This window comes from Mycetomoellerius zeteki, unplaced genomic scaffold (assembly GCF_001594055.1).
Source record: "Mycetomoellerius zeteki isolate Tzet28-1 unplaced genomic scaffold, Tzet1.0 scaffold321, whole genome shotgun sequence".
NCBI classification, from domain to species: domain Eukaryota; kingdom Metazoa; phylum Arthropoda; class Insecta; order Hymenoptera; family Formicidae; genus Mycetomoellerius; species Mycetomoellerius zeteki.
The window spans coordinates 289,239-307,503 of record NW_017257307.1 but is presented as its reverse complement, the minus strand read 5'-3'; the positions used below and the strand labels follow the sequence as shown (position 1 = coordinate 307,503).

The window sequence follows — 18,265 nt, the reverse complement described above, 5'->3', positions numbered from 1 at the left end:
AATTCATAATATACAGAGAGAATGCTCGAGACAACGCTAGTGAAGCTTTCGAATTATGAAAGAACGAGGGAGAGAGAGTCAGTCACTAAGTTCTTTTAAAATCGCCGTTGTTCACTCTAGCGTGCTCCGCACAAAGAAGCCGCGTTTCGCCTACGGATCGCCAGGAATTAGAAGAATTTGATAGAACGAGATAGTTCGAAAATGAAAAGCGGGACCCACGTTGGCACTCATTGTGCGCGTGAAGTCAGGCGTCCCGTTAATTAGACATAATAGAACATTCACAGCGAGATTTCACGCGCATATTTATACGGATGGCTTTGCCTGAGGTATTTCAGAAGTCGCGATACTGCTGCGCGGAAGAGACTGGCCAGTTCCCTTTGACCCTACAGTCGTTTTAATTCCCCCCCAGGCAATTAATCCCTCTTGCTCGATTAAACTCTTATTCTAGGTTTAATTAAAACTTCTTTTTCCCCGCCATTTCCAGGCGCTATTCCGGACGATAAGATTGCGCATCGGTGACACGCGACTCACCTCTTACATGAAAACTAAATCTGCCACTAATTGATTTCCGAATCGGATAGGAAAGTTCTTAATGCGAAGCAGCAAGATAGAATCATTTTTTGATTGCAAAGAAATCCTGCTGAGAAACTTATATTGTGTTGTTATAAAGCAAAATAGAAATTTTATAAGTGACGTTCGGAATAAATAGTGAGATGTGTTTCTCGTTCAAATGCTGTTATTGCTACTATTATTGAAGATAACATCGATTGATGTTTAAGTCTTTTGAATTTTAATTTTGATAGATATTATAATTTTATTATATTCTTTGAAAGGAAATGGAACTATTTAATCTCGATTTGTTCAGTAATTGGATATTTCGCGGTTGTGGCAAGTTTCATTTTGAAGGTACGGCATATAGCACAATCGACAAGCGTTTTTAATACTGCGAGTCTGTTCTAACATTAGTTGATAACGAAGCAGACGTGTGCTGAGAAATAACAGGTTCGTTTCTGGAAAGCACCCGAGTAAGACTGCGTATATCTTTGCCCGGGGGAAAACTCGTTGGATATCTACGACGCCTATTATTGGAGCTATAACGATCCACGATCACCGTTATAACGATTTTAATTAAATGTGACTTCCAGAAGAATCCTCGTGTAATGGAGCGACAAATTAATTGCAGTTCAAGAAATCTTTTCCGACGCGACATTAGGAATTAAGTGTCTACATACGCGAAATAAGTCGTAACGATATATGTAATAGCTTTGTTATTACTTATTACTAACGTTTGTTTAACTATGAGTTAAGGTATATCTAACTTTGCTAAAAAATAGTTCTAAATATTTTGTGATTATTTTTGCGTTTGCGATAATTAATAGATTATATCTGAATAAACAATATGTTCTTTTTGAATTTGCTTATTATAATTTGAGACTATAGATAAATGCGCGTGACTGACGATCTTTTTGTATTATTATTCTCATTAGCAATTTAATTTGTAGACATAACTCGTTTTAATGAAAAAAATTAATTTAAAAATGAAGAAAATTGCATTTTGTTTTTCAAATTCTCAAACTCCATTTTTTTTTACAGATGGATTGCAATTTGTCTTTTTTAACGTAAAGAATGGAGTATAAAATATCGTTAGATGGATTAAATATCCCTGCTTTGAGTCACGTCTTGCTCATTATAAAAGACGAAGGAAGGATTGCACGGACAATCTTCCTTCTACGAATTTACCACACGGCTAATAAGTCACAATTTTCCGGAAGAAACTCTCCGAAAGATACAGTACGTCTCTTTTATCACCTATGCATCAATTAAGCGAGTGATCTGTCTTTCGTATCGTGCTACAAACATCCGATATGGAACGAGAAGGGACGCGAAGGGGAAGAGAAGGAGGATGGGGTCCAACGCTTATTTCCCGTCGAAGTTCCCGATTAAGTGACACTTAATATGAATTAATGCCCGCTTCCTCGAGGGCGAGAGCGAAGCGCAGGCAGGCCGATGGGACAGGACGAAGCGGGGCGAAGCGAAGCGAGGTGCGCGAATATATTCTGCGAAGTCGAAACCACAGCGCGACCGTAGCCACCAAGTTACAAACTATTTCGAGTTCCCATCGATCAAGTCGAAAGTCGCTTGTCGGCCGAACGAGCATGAATCAGCGAGGCTTATTGAGCATCGGACGTATCTGGAGCTCTCTCGATCTGCCGCGATCTACAGATCGAGAGAACGACGGCAGAGAAAGCGGGCGAACGTTGTTTGTTAGTTTCCGAAGCGGGGGCGAGGATATGGAATGGAAGGGAATGAGAAACAGATCAAAAGAGAGAAAGAGACAGGAAGAGAGTAATGCGCTGGTTCGGTGGCCACTTAAAAATTGATCGAAACCTTTTTACGATTGGTGGTCGATGCCAGAGTGGATGCTTCAAATATCGTAGGTCCAAAAGAAACGCATCGCGTCTCCATGGTGCGAGGAGAAGGAAAGACCGGTTCGCGGTTCTTCGTGCAAGTTCGGCAATCGAATCGTAAAGTCGTGCACACATGCCGGTTACCCGTCCTTTTCTCCGTCTCTTTCGATCGTTCGCCAACGTCCCTATGTGTATCTTTCGATGCTGTAGCCGGGATGAGTATGCGCTGCGTATGCGTGAAGACGAGCACGCGACGTATTCGCGTTCTCCGCTCTCTCATGGAATAGTTCTATGAACAGACGAAGGCTCTCCTTCTCGAATGAGATCTTGAGCGAGATGGAGACGACTGGTAAAGGCGGCGCAAGACGCCGCTGTCCCTCTGCCGTCGTCCACAACGATTCATATAACGCTTCAGCTAGTTTGCATCCAATCCACGTCTTTTATCTACTGTCGCTTTGAATTTTGCCTGGTTATTCGAGAAAAGCCGAATAGGTACAGAAATTGATTTCGATTTTACCAAACGGTATTGCATTGTAGAGCAACGTTGCATTTTTAGAATGCATTAAAAAATTTTATAATACAACCGTTTAATTATTTAATTATTAGATGAGTAGAATTTAGATTTACAGAAACGCATATCGAGTATTTACACACGTGAAATTGAAACGTGAGAATAGGACTATCTCCTTACTTTCTCGATATTTACTCCCATCGTCGATAGTGCATTCATCGATATTTTCCTTTTTTGATGCCGGCACGGCACGGATATCGATATTTTTTGCCGGCTCTAATAACGAGTAAAGTGTCGATGCTTTTTTTCTGATATGTCCCCAGTCTCGCCCTATGCAGGACCAACCGGGAGAACGGCGAGAAGATACAGACAGGTTGCGTGCAATGTCCGCTCGTTCTTCTCTTTTCTCTACACGCTCGTCGCCGCACTCGTCTGTATGTCGATCGCGTGTAATGGTAACAGCGTACGGGCGTGTGTTACGCCGAGGGGTGCGCGTATACGCGCAAGAAAGACGCCGCTTCGCGTACGAAACGCAGGACATCCTCGTCCTACCCCGAGGTCCTGCGGTAGGCGCGTGCTCACTCCACTTGGTGCCGCCGCTCGCCGCCGCTATGTGTGAGTGCTGCCGCCACCGGTTCGGTGGGGATAGAAACGATTGGTGGACGCTGCGTCGAGTTAGATGCCGAGGAGATCTTGCTCGTCAGTCGTGCGGTGGCCGTCGTACCGAGCGTTACGATCTCTGCTGTCGTAGAGAGACGCTCTCTGCTCCGATCTCTATTTCTCTCTATTTATCCATCGCCGTTACCGCGAATAACACCTAGATCGCGAAATCATCCTTTTCTCTTATCGTTCCTTTTTCTCTTTGATCAACGACTCTCTCATCTTCTGGAATCTTGGAGTTCGGCTGATCTATCAATGGACCCTGATCGAGAAATCGGAGCGCATTTGCTTCGACATCGACATCGAGGAAATAGTGTGATGTGCGGGATCTTGTAATGGCACATCTCGGGACGCGATTCGAGGAGCTTGCACGAGACGTCAATGTCGTGCCGATAACAGGACACGTCCCCCTGATCGGAATGCGGGATATCGTAGCGAGACGCGACATTAGTTTGTCACCGAACCACCGTAAGTGGATAACATTCTGATACAGGGTTGATGCTTGTTAAACGACTTTGACGTGACGTAACTTGGTAATCACTGTCGATCGTTCTTCAAAGAACTAAATCCGAGACGAATCCGGAATTTAGAGAACATCGCGAACAATAGAATAGCTTATTTTTGTCTGTAAAGAAACGTATCTGTGCAAAATATTCATGCCGCGTCGGACAAATCACCGATGTTCTAAGTCAAGTGAAATAGTGTAAACAATCTTGGATATAAGTTAAAATTAATCGTGACAATAATTACGATTTTGAGATTATACCGATGAACCGATTAATTCTTGATTTATGTGGGCACTTGATGTCAGTCCGTAAATACTCACAGTTAATCGAATCGGAGTGAATCTTATACTACGACGGAGCGAACAGTTTTAGTAACACATCTCGGCCGGGCTTGCGTGAATAGACGCCCAGCACAGTGGGCAATAACCGGTAACGTGACGCGGTCGCGCGGCGTGTGATGATTAGGAAGCAGAAAACCGGTACCAAGCGCAGGCAACGAGTTCACTAAAGATGCGTGGGCTCGTCGGTCGGCACGAAGGTCCCGGGAGAAGATCGTTGTCGCTGTCGTTGGCTTATTACTGCCTGCTCGTGCCAGTATACCACGTGCTCGCCGTGACCAGTGAGCTACCGCCAAGGCTCGATTTGCCCGACTATTGTTCGTGGGATTTGCACCAGGATGGCGCGCTCACCTGCGTGCATCATTACACGGGTAACGACTCGCTCAGGACGAACTTTTCTCAGGCCACGAGCGAGTACGTGACCTCCATGAACATCGTGTGTGAGGACTCCGATGAGGAAAATGACAATGGCGTACTCAGCGTGGACAGCTTCCTTCACTTATGGCGGCTGCGGTCGTTGAAGCTGACCGGATGCAAGTTGATGCATTGGCCGGCCAAGCTACTCAGCGGTCTGCGCGATCTCCGTAATCTGACCGTTAGAACACTAAATGGACACAAAACCAAATACAGTCTGGAACTGGAAAGCGGCGCTTTTGACAATACGCCGCAGATTGAAAAACTTGATCTGTCATGGAATAATATCTGGCAAATACCGGATCGCTTGTTTTGCCCCTTATCGAATTTAGTAATCTTAAACATCTCGTGGAATTCGTTAAAGGACATCACAGAACTTGGATTTCAAGATGTCACTGAAGAAAAAATATCTGAGAAGCAGCATCCGAGACGGATTCAATTGGAATCCACGCCGGCTCCTCTTCCATGTTCCCTGGACGTGCAATCGTTAGACATGTCGAATAATCAAATTTCCGTGTTGCCTATCAATGGATTCTCGTCGTTGAAACGTCTCAAAGTATTGAACTTGTCCAGCAACGCTATCTCCATGGTAGCAGACGGAGCTCTGCACGGACTTAGATCCCTTGAGAATCTCGATCTATCTGGGAACAAAATCGTCGCTTTGCCGACGGCGATGTTCCGGGATGCGAGCAAGTCACTGAAGGAGTTGAGATTGCAAAACAACTCTATCAGTGCGCTGTTGTCTGGTTTGGTGGCCAACATGAATCAACTAGTCACCCTCGACTTGTCAAGGAACGTTCTGACTAGTTCGTGGTTAGACTCGGGAACATTCTCCGGATTGATACGTCTCGTACTCCTGAATCTATCTTATAATCGAATTAGCAAACTAAATACGACAATCTTCAAAGATCTCTATACCTTACAAATTTTAAATCTCCAATTTAACGAGATAGATTCGATATCAGCGGACACTTTCGCGCCGATGAGCAACTTACACACCCTAGAATTAGCTCACAATCGGTTGACTTATCTTGACGCTTATTCCCTGAACGGATTATTCGCGCTCTCGCTGCTGGCCTTGGACTCCAACTTGCTTGAGGGAATTCATCCGGACGCTTTTCGGAACTGCTCGAGCATGCAAGATTTAAACCTGTCCGGCAACAATCTTGACAGCATACCAGTGGCGTTAAAAGACATGAGGATATTGCGGACCCTCGATCTGGGCGAGAACCAGATCAGAAGCCTGAATAAGCCTGGTTTCCGAGGAATGTCGAGTCTTTATGGGCTAAGAATGATCGGCAACGAGATCACTAACGTCACGCAGGAGGATCTCGTGGAATTGCCGGCGTTGCAAATCTTAAATCTTGCCAGGAATAGAATCGAATTCGTGGAGAATGGTGCATTCGCTGCCAATCCAGCACTTCAAGCGATTCGATTGGATTCAAATGTATTGCAGGACATGTCTGGCATCTTTATAAACGCGCCCGGTGTTTTGTATCTAAACATGTCTGACAACATGATTACGCAATTCGATTATAGCTTTTTTCCTGAAAAATTACAATGGATGGATCTACATAAAAATTTTATCGAAGATCTTGGCGTAGCGCCACGGAATATGAATCTGCAGACGCTCGATGTGTCATTTAACCGGCTAACGAGGATAGACTCTCGGTCGATTCCAGATTCCATCGAGCTGCTGTTCGTCAACAATAACCTGATAGCCTCTGTGGAGCCGCAAACATTCTTCGCGAAGATGAATCTCACTCGAGTGGATCTCTACGCGAATCTGATTATCAAGATGAACCTCTCGGCGTTCCAGCTTACTCCGGTGCCATCTAACAGACAACTTCCGGCGTTCTACATCGGCGGAAATCCCTTTATATGCGACTGCACCACGGAGTGGTTGCAGAGGATCAATTCGCTTACACTGAGACAGCATCCGAGGGTGATGGATCTCGAGTCCGTTTACTGTAGATTACCTTACGATCGTCACAAATCGTTTATACCGCTGTTGGAGGCAAAATCTTCACAATTCTTGTGCACATACAAGGCGCACTGCTTCGCTCTCTGCCATTGCTGCGACTTCGATGCTTGCGATTGCGAAATGACATGTCCGACGAACTGCACGTGTTATCACGATCAGTCCTGGTCGGCAAATGTCGTTGACTGTTCTAGCTCAGGCTACAAAACCCTGCCGGGTCGGTTACCGATGGACGCAACGGAGGTTTATCTCGATGGGAACAATTTCGGGGAACTGAATTCTCATTCGTTCATCGGCCGGAAAAACTTGCAGATCCTTTACGCGAACGACAGCAACATCATCGCAATCCGCAATCACACCTTCAGTGGTTTGAAGCGGCTGCTTGTGCTACATCTGGAGAACAACAAGATAAGTGTTCTTAATGGCGTAGAGTTGATGCCTTTGGAAAATCTGAAGGAACTTTATCTGCAAAATAATCTGTTAACGTATATTGATAACGGTACTTTCTTGCCACTACGTCAGCTAGAAGTCTTGCGTTTGGAGAACAATCGACTCGGCACTTTCGCTCTCTGGCAATTAGGCCAAAATCCGTATCTAGTCGACATCGGTTTGTCTAATAATCCGTGGAACTGCGAATGCTCGTATTTAGATCGCGTACGGGAGTGGATGTCCCGCAACCAGGCGAAGATCAACGACTGGCAAAGCGTCACCTGTTCTCTAGGCGTACCCATAACTCTTCCAGCGAACGGATCGGTCATAAATTGCGCGGCATTAACGGGCACGACTTCCGTCGTCGAGACGCATCCGCTGGAGGCTTATCTACCGGTACTGCTAGCCACAGTCGTGCTGATTTTCGCAGCGGTGGCGTTGGTGTGCGGTGCAATCAGGCATCGTCGTACTCTGAGAACCTGGGCCGCGAGCAGATGCGGTCTACGGGCGTGCTACAAAACCGCAGCCTTCGAGGATCAGGAGAAACCGTTCGACGCCTACATCTCCTATTCTGCGGTCGACGAGGCCTTCGTCTCTACGATTCTCGTGCCGGGTCTTGAAACTTCATATAGGCTGTGCTTACACTATCGAGATCTTGGTGCCGGCAGCAACGTCGCTGACGCCGTAGCCGAGGCGGCCGATTCTTCGAGGCGCACTATTCTCGTATTGTCGAAGAACTTTCTGCATGGCGAGTGGTCCAGGTTTGAATTCAAGGCGGCCCTGAGGGACGCTCTCAAGGGAAAGGGTCGCTCGGTAATTTTGCTTCTGGTGGGCGGTGTGTGCCCACGGGATCTCGACGCCGATCTCAAAAAGAGAATCTCGTCGCACACTGTGCTGGTATGGGGGGACAAGTTGTTCTGGCAGAAGCTGAGGTTCGCCATGCCGGACGTGTCTCCGGTTCCCGTTTTAGAGAGACCCTTGCCATTGCCGCCACCGCCGCCACCGCCGGTGCATCATCAATGGACGTAGAACTGCCGTTATTTAGGTGAGAGAGAGAAAAAAGCATGTTTCATTTTTAGAATAGTATACACGCTAATGTTTTTCATATAACAGCGTCTGCTTTATAAATTCGTATTTCGCGTTTGTATAGGTATATGAAGCTACATATAAAACAAGATTTTATCGAGTTTCAATAAAGAACTGGCTCGATATTATAAATCTAGAATAGCTAAAATTATATCTTCGGATTTTGATCTTCCACATTGTACACATATTATATCTGATGAATTTGCATATTTGCATATGAATATCTATTGTACATCTTGTCCAACAGATTTCGAAATATCCGAGTGTTATTATTGTTTATTGCACGAAAAAACTTTTATACAAAAATTATGATATTTTATAGTATAGAAATAAAATTAAATAGTATTTATTTAAATGAATCAATCTGGTGGAAAAATAAATATGACATAATGCTCGAAATGCATCATACGATATTTTCGTTGTGTTTCTCTTGAATGTTTTTTTAGTTAAATAAACAATAATTTATTTGTAACTATCATACAGCTGTGATTGGATATATGATATTCGTATAATTACGAATTTATATTTTTTGTGTCTTTTAATTACTGTAATTCTAGAACACAGTAAATAATATATTTATTGTTTAGACCTATACGAATCATACAATTTCTGATATAATACGATAACAAATATTATCTTCTTTAGCAATAATCTTTCTCGAAAGATCGTGTGTATAACGCGCTTTTGTATCCTAAAATGGGAGTAACGTTGCTTCCGGTTGTTGAATACTTACGATGGAAAGTTGGCTAAGTACGAAGTCGTTCATCGTTAATCCAATAGAATTCATAATCGATGTTCGCGTGCCCATAAAAGCGCCGAGTAGCGCGCGTGGTACGTACATAATGGTAACAGTTCAAATTATATATAATTCCTAAACGACAGGCTAACGAGGCGGTAGTCGTACCATTGAACGCGCTTCTACACGACCTGTAGCCCATTTAACGGCGACACATTTCGCGCTATTGTGATCGGGGGGCATGAATGAGGTCATCTTTCGATGGTCGGTTTTGCACGAACATATGGGTCGACGGGAAATATACGAAAAGTCGCATTAAATCCGTCGTTACATGTCCGCCAGCGACCAGTGAACTAGGAAAGTCCATCAATCGTCCGGACCATTTGTGCTCTTATAACTATTCTCACTCAATTAGCGATTAAGTTCGCTTTGTCCGAATTCAGTCCCCTGTCAGAAGCATAAAAGATCGTAAACGGCGTAAACCTGACAATCGTTTTTCTTAAATGTCGAATGTCGCAATCAATCTGACGAAAGTCCTGCGTGTTATACGATTGACGCAATTATCGTAATGAATTTATTTGCATTTTCACACGTTATTAATATAAATAGATTAATAGCAGTTGCAATCACATTATATAATGAATTTATTTGATTGCAATGTATTCTTGACAATCTTGTTTTACCGACCAATGTTTCTAAATTATGTGAAACTGGTAATGAAAGTGCAAGAAAGAATAATATAAAAAATTTTGACTTCATATATTGCCAGAATTTGTTTTTAGATTAGAATATAAAAACTCTTCTAAATCTAGTGTTACTATGTCTTCGAATACTCTAACTCAGAATTCATCATATTCGTAAAATATGAGGTCAGCAAGTTGGATACAATACTGATTTTAACACAGTTTGAGAAAAGATTACGTTTAGAAAACACTAAAATATCTTATCCATAACTTGTTATTGTCAACTATTCTATATTGCTATAAAGTACGGAAAGCGTTGCAAAATTTTTTATTTTATTTCAAAAGTTAATTTCTTGACTACCATATTATTCGTTACAATTTACAGTTACAAAAAGAGAAATGTAACAAATACATATAATAATCATTATGTTTGTATTTGCTATGTATATAACAAGAATATCTGTATTTATCATTTTGTCCTATGAATTTGCTATAATAATTAACTGGAATAATAGCAAATAGTAAATACATATTTACTAGAATTAAACCAGGAATTTTAATCTATTTATATATAATAGAGCTATGAAGTTAAATATTACATTATGAAATTTTGATTATTATATCCAATTACATATCCTTTTTTTCTTACAAAAAACGTTTTTTTTAATGATATTTTTGTAAATAAAATTTCTGCCTTTATTGAAAATCTTTTCCGCTTTATTTAATTTAATATAATAATTAAATTGAATTATATTTTATTCTTTTTGTTTTCATGCATTCTCTGAAAGGAAATTTTAACCACAATCATTTAGTGATCATAATACAACATAATTGTCTAAAATAACTCATTATTACACATTTAACAGCAATTTTATTTCGCATTCTATTCTCCCATCGGGAAATGACGAGTAATTTTGTGATCCGCCTGCTCGTCCGCCCGACGCGTGCCTTTGTAATCACCAGCCGAATAGAATTATCTCTGTCACGCAGATCGGCAACGTGGAAAAGGGAGGCTGAATGCGACGGACGTTACATTAAAGCCAGCGCGACGCGCGGGAAAATTAGGAAAGTCAATTGATCGTCCGATTTCCCGCAATCCCGCAACAATGCCTTTCTCCCCTGACCACAGACTGCCAGACAGGCTCTCGATTTTCTTTGTATCAGGTGACCGGCCATTTCGCCGCGTTAACTTTTCGCGACACGCTTCAGTTTCAGCTGTTACCCGAGAGCTCCGGCGCGAAATGGTGGTTATGGTTCGAAAGGGCGAGTTGAAAATACGAGAGGGACTGGGAGAAGTCCGGAAGGTCCCTTTTTACCCCATAAACTTCCAGGTTGGCGCCTGCGTGGTCGACGCTTCCATTAAAAGCTAAGCCGTCGATAAGCTGCATCGATACCAACTCTCTGTCCCTTTCTCTCTCTCTCTCTCTCTCTCTCTCTCTCTCTCTCTCTTTATTTTTCTTTTTTACTCCCCCATCGGGATTACGCAAAGTTATTTAGCGGAAATGCTTATTGTCACGTTAGCTCGCCAACTAAATTTTCATAGTAGTGTACCGCATCTGTCCGCTTTCTGCCGGGTGGACCGCAAATGGATGCGATTTGCGAAATCTTGAGACAGTTACGCGGAGTCGGAGAACGCTAGTCGCTTTCGCCAGCTTCACGAAGAGAAACGATCTCGTGTTTTTTGTCGTGATTTATCGCGCTTCGTACGCCTACCGTTAAAGGCGGGATTTCGTTGTCAGTTTCGGTTTCGAGTATGATGTACGATGTCGCGGCTGGAAACAACTTTTTATCGATTGAGTTATCAACGGTAGTCCGTAACGAGCGTTTAAGCGCCCGTCGCGCGGCAATTCGACATCATTGCACCATCGTCGAATTCGTCGGCCCCTTTTCTCGACTTCGGGCGGAAACTTACGACCATGTAGAATAGGACTCGTTAAGGGTAGTTTCTCGCGTATTTTCGGTGATGGGATTTCCGAACGTTCGCGACCTTTTCCCCTTCCCGTACGATCCTTCGGAGAAACCATTTAACTGTTCGTCTGACGATAACGTCATCGTGAAGGCAGGGCCACGGAGCTTTTCAATCTTCGTAGATAAAAAAGCGCCGGGCGGTCGCAAAGTAAAACGCCTTAATAGAACTCCCGTCGACGGGGAAGAACGTACTCGAAATGTCTACGAAAGGGCAGGTGGAATCTTCGATCGTAGGTATACCTGCCTGTGCCGTTCGTTCTGTACTTGACAAGGGCACGCCCGAGTCCAGAAGACAAATGGGTTCCCTGTCGACCTTGCATACTCTCTTAGAGAAAAGGAATAAGAAATTGAAAAGTGATTTGTATACTAATTTGTTTCTCGGACGCTCGTAAATTGGTTCAAGCACATTTCGGTGTTCTAGGCGCGAGATGTCCATTCATTACGCTTTTCATACACGTCACGTCTTAGTCATATTAGGGAAAACAAGGAAACAGGAAAACAAGTGTAGCTGAAATATGTTCCCAACTTCTAGGCGTGTGTCTCTCAAGAATAGGTCATTTAAAATTGACGAAGGAATGTTCACAACAATGTTCTGAATAATTTTAGATTAGATTATATATAATATATGAGAATTGTTTTTCTTTTAGGATACAGTCGACACTTACATCGTTCTATCTTTCGTGGTATCCAGTGAATAATAGAAATAGAATAACACTTATGTCGACTTTATTTCCAAAAAGAAAAGCAACCATCCATTTTTATCGTAAGAAGATATAATACTATTTTTCAATGTACAACATACGTTAAAAGCTATCCTATTTAAATCATTTCCTAGAAGAATCAAAAAAGCTACATGTGTCATGGTTAATACCTGCGCGCTAATTTCGCGCTGATTTTTGCAACAGCACGATCTCCACGCTTCGTTACATGCCTTATCCGAAATAGCGCTTGCATACATAATCTAATGGATTACGTGTTTAAAAGTCACGCATCGTGAAAGGAAATAAGAGCGACGCGGGTTTGCTCGAGTAGTTGAGCGCGCGAGTTTTTCGTACGTGCGATGCAGGTAAATAAACGTGAGCTAGAACAAACCGGTAATCGATGCTCTGGAATTTCTGCGAGAAAACGTATCGCGAGAGACGAGACCTAACGACGGGAGTGGCCAAGCATCTAGGGATCTCAAGTTTCTTAATTATTAGTTTCACAATTACGTCTGAGTTAATTGTAATATCGCGAACTTGGGGGGGTGTGTATATATATATTTTTTTTTCTTCATCTAGATCGATTACTTATTCGTGCCCGTCTGAAAGTATCGCGCCTCCAAATTAATTATAGTAGATGTTACGTCTTTAGTATATACCTTCGCTCATTATAATTTTCTACACGTTGTACAAACTGCGCGATAAACTTTATGGCTCCACGTATTACGAAGAAGATTATATCTGAACGTCAATTACGAACGCATTGAGAAAGAGTTGCATCGTTAATCAAAATGCGAAGATCACAGCAGCTTAGAAATAGAAGAAATCAACGGAAAAAATTGATTAACAGAACGAGACAAGAGGATGCATCTAAAATTTAAGAATAGTAATAGGGCATATGCTAAGATTAACAAAAATTCTATATCAACGAAATGAAATAGCGAGTCTCACGGTTCTATCTCAAGTTATTCTACGTATATATGAATATTACTCGATTTTAATTTGAAAACATCTTAGACTTATTAACATTATGCATCATTGCCATTTATCTCGTTATTTTCACATATCATTGTTAACTAGATTTATTAATAACAAGATAAAATGGGTTACCTGTGAAAATCTATTAATAATTACTGTTTATTGTCCATTAGCCTTTAAATTATTAAATCGTTTTAATTGGTCAAATTTTAGTATCAAGAAATGGAAAATAGAATTTCTAATAATTGCGTCAAATACAGCATCTGAATATTTCATATTCGATTTTTCCATTTGTCCAAAAAAATGCTCGATAACAGTAGATTATTTTATATTAACATGATACAAAACGTAAAATAATTTATTATTAAAAATTTTGAATTAATGCTTTTAGTTGAAACTGTACTCGTATATGTACTTTTCCTTTTATCTATGCATAAAAAAATCTTCAGCGTTTAGCGCTTTTCTATTTTTAACAATTTTATTTTTAAAATTTTATAAGTTAATAAAAAAATTAATTTAGTTTAATTTAATTTAAAGAAATGATGAGTTATACTAATTTAATTTAAAAGACATTTATTGATTTGATTGATATTTATCTTTTAGTAACTATTGAAAGATAGAAATACAAAAAATAATAAATGTCAATTGATATTATAAAACCGAAAGGCTTCGATAAAATCCTTTTCGTCGCAGATGAACAATATTCGGTCATGCGTATACGTGTGTACTCGCGAAAGAATCGATTCTCGCAGACATAGAAAATTGTCTACGCGTATAGTCACGTCTCAGAGTATGAGTCAATGATCCGGAAGACTTGTCCCTGGTAATTCCGAAAGAGCGACTGACGAGGGACGACGAGGGTTTTCGCGTATCGACGCGACTATGGTATTACGTTTCCGAGATTGGCATATCGCTCGCCAATACTGTGGATGCATTGTCCGTCATTGTCATCCTCGTTGTCGTCGCCGTCATCGTCGTAGCCGGCAAAATGTACGGAAGCATCCCCGAGCCCTCTTGCCCTTTCATTGTCGGTTCGACGCGCGGTGTTTTACGGCGAGCTTCTCCGTTCTTCCGTCAATGCATTCCGAATTGTACACCCTGCTGTCGTATACCTTTGGGAGGTCCTATTCTCTCTTCGGCTGTTCGCCATTGTACCCGCCTTTAGTGCGGACTGCCGTCGGAAGTCGGTGGAAATGTAACTCGTGGTGCTCGCGCATGAAACGAGTCAAATAAGCCGGCGACGAATGCACCTTTTTCACAATACCCGAAGGAACTCTCGAGAGCATCCGCCCGCGCCGTTGACATTTCGAACGATGCAACCGCTCGTAAAAGTACAGTACGCAAGATCGGTTCCGGCTTTTACATTTGTGTGACAGAAACGTGTCATCGACATGCAACCTTATCGGATGAACCGTCACTGTGAAATGGATAAGTAATGATCAGTTTCGTCGATGGACAAGATAGTCGAATCTTCGAGATTGGCGTGCGAGATAGAATTCCAATCTGTAATATTCTGAATCCCCGAATAATTAACGTACCATTCTATATCGCACTATTAAATTCATAATGTCAATTATATCCAATTTGAATTATTTTTTAATCATTTCTGTAGGAACTGCTCCTACTCAATATATCGTCAATTTAATTAAAACAATCGAAGTCAAATAAAAATTAGTAATAAAATAGTTTATGTAAAAAATGTATTAAATTTGATTCAAATTTAGTTTATTATTTACTAAGTGGATACCTTAATATGGATGTTATTTACTTTGAAACTAACCACAGATCTTACATTTTGACACATATGGGAGTTAAAAGTAATCAAATGTTATTTAATTTAAGATCCTTTGATATCTAAGTGTGTCGTCTTTGGTATCTTATCTTGTTGCATAATTTAGAAACTACTGACATTTAATAGATGCTTTATTTAAAAAAAAAAACGATTCTAATTCAGTCGAAGAATCTATTAAAGATAAAATCGGAGATTTTGAAATAGAAATAGAATTTTATTCTCTTCAGAGTATTTACATGTAGCCAAAAGAAGGAGATTTGATTTACAAATATTGTTCTTATCTTATTTATCCATTCATACCTTTCTTGCACGCTCTTTTACTTTAATACTTTTTGCTTTACTTTCTGTCTCTCTTTCTATCCTTGCTTTTCTCCTTTTGTTAAATTCCTTTTACTAATTTTCTTTGGATATTTCGAAACATAGTTAGCTTGTCACAACTAGGAATCTAAAGAAGAAAATTCAGATAAAGCCCTGTAATTGACGGTTGTACTTTCAAAACGAAATGCGTGACGGATTCGTTCGTTCGGAGAAAGGTAATGTGACGCGCCGAGTTATGCGGTTTTATGACGACGGCTCCCTATGTGGCTGCTTCTTAGAATCTTCACTAATCTTATCGAGTGCTGTAGCAGTATGACCGTAAAACACCTGCATCTGCGCGACATTTGAGGAGGTCACAGAACGCTTTTATGGTGCTTTTAGCTCGACTTGTACGCTGCACTGTCATCGTCACTTCGCAGCTTTTCTCTCAAGTCCCGCGTATGACGCGAAAGAACAGTGAGACAGCTTCCCAGGAAAGCCGTTAAACGGCTTATCTGGCGGTGTATTTGGTCAATTTGAGGAGCATCTTTTTCTCTTTAACTCCCTTCGATTTTCTATGGTCGCGAATGCCGCCACGCCCTGTATATAGCTTTCATTCGGGTTCCCCGCGTCTCACTTAAAGACCACTCCGACTTTTAATTCGTGCTGCTTTTCATCTTATCGCGCGACGCTTCTCTCCCTCCTTTTTATTAGCGTTTCTGACTCGCCCTTTGCACTCTTCGAGACTCTTTTCCCTGAACAATGGAGGAGGGCGACAGCTCGCGCCGGCACGACGACGCGATTCGAGGGGAGAGCTCTTGAAAAATTTACGCGGTCCTCCTTTAGACACTCCTTGCGATTTGTATACTTTATGTCGACCCCCTTCAACTTCTGTGTTCAGTGGATCTTAATAGCAAAATATTTGTCGTATTAATGGATTCTTCTTGTACGTGCTGAAATCCGTACTATCGATGTATTTACACTCATAAAGATATGCATGAATGTATAATGGAGCTTCGCGCGATTACACGTGCTTTTTTACACGCGATCGATACGACGCAGAGTCGAGCGATTATAAACGCCGGTACCATAAAAAATGGTTACATTAACCATCTTTTTTTCTCCCGGTATTCTTACGAGCTATTCAGTGGTATATCAACGTATATATTGTTTGGCTGTGTTTTCCCCTAACGTTTCGCTGACTTAGTGCCGAAGGAACGGATGTGACTCACCGCAAGGGACCAAGTGAATTTTCGGTAGATTCATAGCCGCGCATAAATCGATACGCATCCACCATAAGGTGGATGTGTACTGGGCAGCAGAATGAGAGAACAAGGGATACAAATCTTTTTTGTACGCTACCTCACGTACGCGTTCCGCAAAAGCGTACCGACTCTCCCGTACGTGATTTACAAATTTTCGAGTTAGAGTTAATTTGCAATTTACGCGTTGCGGATCCGCGCCGGTTACGGGGCAACGTGGTAACAAATATCGGAGTTAATTCGCTCTCGATTCCGCAATAAACGAAGTTAGCGCGCGAGCATGCCGAGAGGCCAGCCTTAACATGAATACCGAGCGAGAAAAAGGTTTCGTATGTTATGATTGAAAACAACGTGCGAAGCTGCTCCATATATGTGTGCATATTACGTACTACATACACGCCGTTTTATTTCTAAAACTAAAATAATTTGCTGCGCCGTGCTAACAGAATAAATCTCTTTCAAATGTCTTGCGTCTGCTTTTTGAGCGTTGTCACAAAAGTACCTCGATTTTTAACAAAAAAAAAAAAAAAACGTTACAATCTATTTAATGCAGCTATTTCCATACATTAAAAGGATAATTTTTCAGGATATGATTTTTCGATATTGAGCTTTATTCCGAAAGAGTTACAAGGGAGTAATAATAAATTCCTCTCAACTTACCTTTCTCTTCAGTGCATATAGCTCTCAATTAACATTCTGAAATGTCGTGTTATCCGTTTCTCATTTTGCTCAAAACGTACAATTTAAAATAATAGCTAATTTCCCTCTGGCGATGTAATTCGTTATACAAACGTATAATAACATAATTACTTAATATCCCTGAAGTTTCATACACAAAAGTTTTCGTAAGCAGCGCATCTTGAACTTGGCTAGTTCCGAAAGTTAATAAAGAGCCATAAATAATTGTCGCGAGTGTCTCTTATTGTGAATTACGCGATTTGTAGAGCGGTACGCACGTTCGCCCGTGGTTTTCCAAAGTGCGTACGCAGGTGACGCGCAACGCAATGCGACGATTTTCCGCCGTGTAATTAACACAACTGTAATGCCGCAACGTTGCGGCCGAAGTTTCAGGAATGTAGAAGGCGGGTCAAGTCTATTACGGCTTGCACAGCCGGCAATGGCAGACTAATTACTGAAGCTGCGAGCGACTGACGCACGCGTTGCAATGTCGTCGTCGTCGTCGTCGTCGTCGTCGTCGTCACCGCTGTTGTCATCGTCGTCGTTAGTTAGGTAAATGCCGCGTTGTGTCGGGATTATTACGTATCTCGTTTACTTTTAACTAGGGCACACGTCTTTCCACAATGTCAGATTCATGATCCAGAATTCTCTGACCGCAGAAAGGACGATGTTGAACGACGAGTATATAACGGGCAGTGGAGCGCGACATTAAGAAGAGGTGTAGTTCCGTATAAAATCATAACGGAGCGCACCGATGGAAATTCGGTCGAGCTGTGCTAACAGCAGCTGCAACGCGCCGAAGAGAATTCCGAAACGCAATCAATTTATCAGCAGCGG

General features: G+C 41.7%; 1 protein-coding gene across 1 annotated transcript in view; it reads left to right on the top strand.

Annotated features, from left to right (window-relative positions):
• The first annotated feature begins 4,232 nt into the window (after positions 1-4,232).
• Toll-6 (Toll-like receptor 6) overlaps positions 4,233-18,265 on the top strand; it is a 51,625-nt gene continuing 37,592 nt past the window's right edge. The window contains exon 1 of the mRNA XM_018451782.1: positions 4,233-8,292. Within this exon, the coding sequence (XP_018307284.1) occupies positions 4,596-8,276 (3,681 nt within the window). The 5' untranslated portion in view covers positions 4,233-4,595 and the 3' untranslated portion in view covers positions 8,277-8,292. The remainder of the gene's footprint in view (positions 8,293-18,265) is intronic.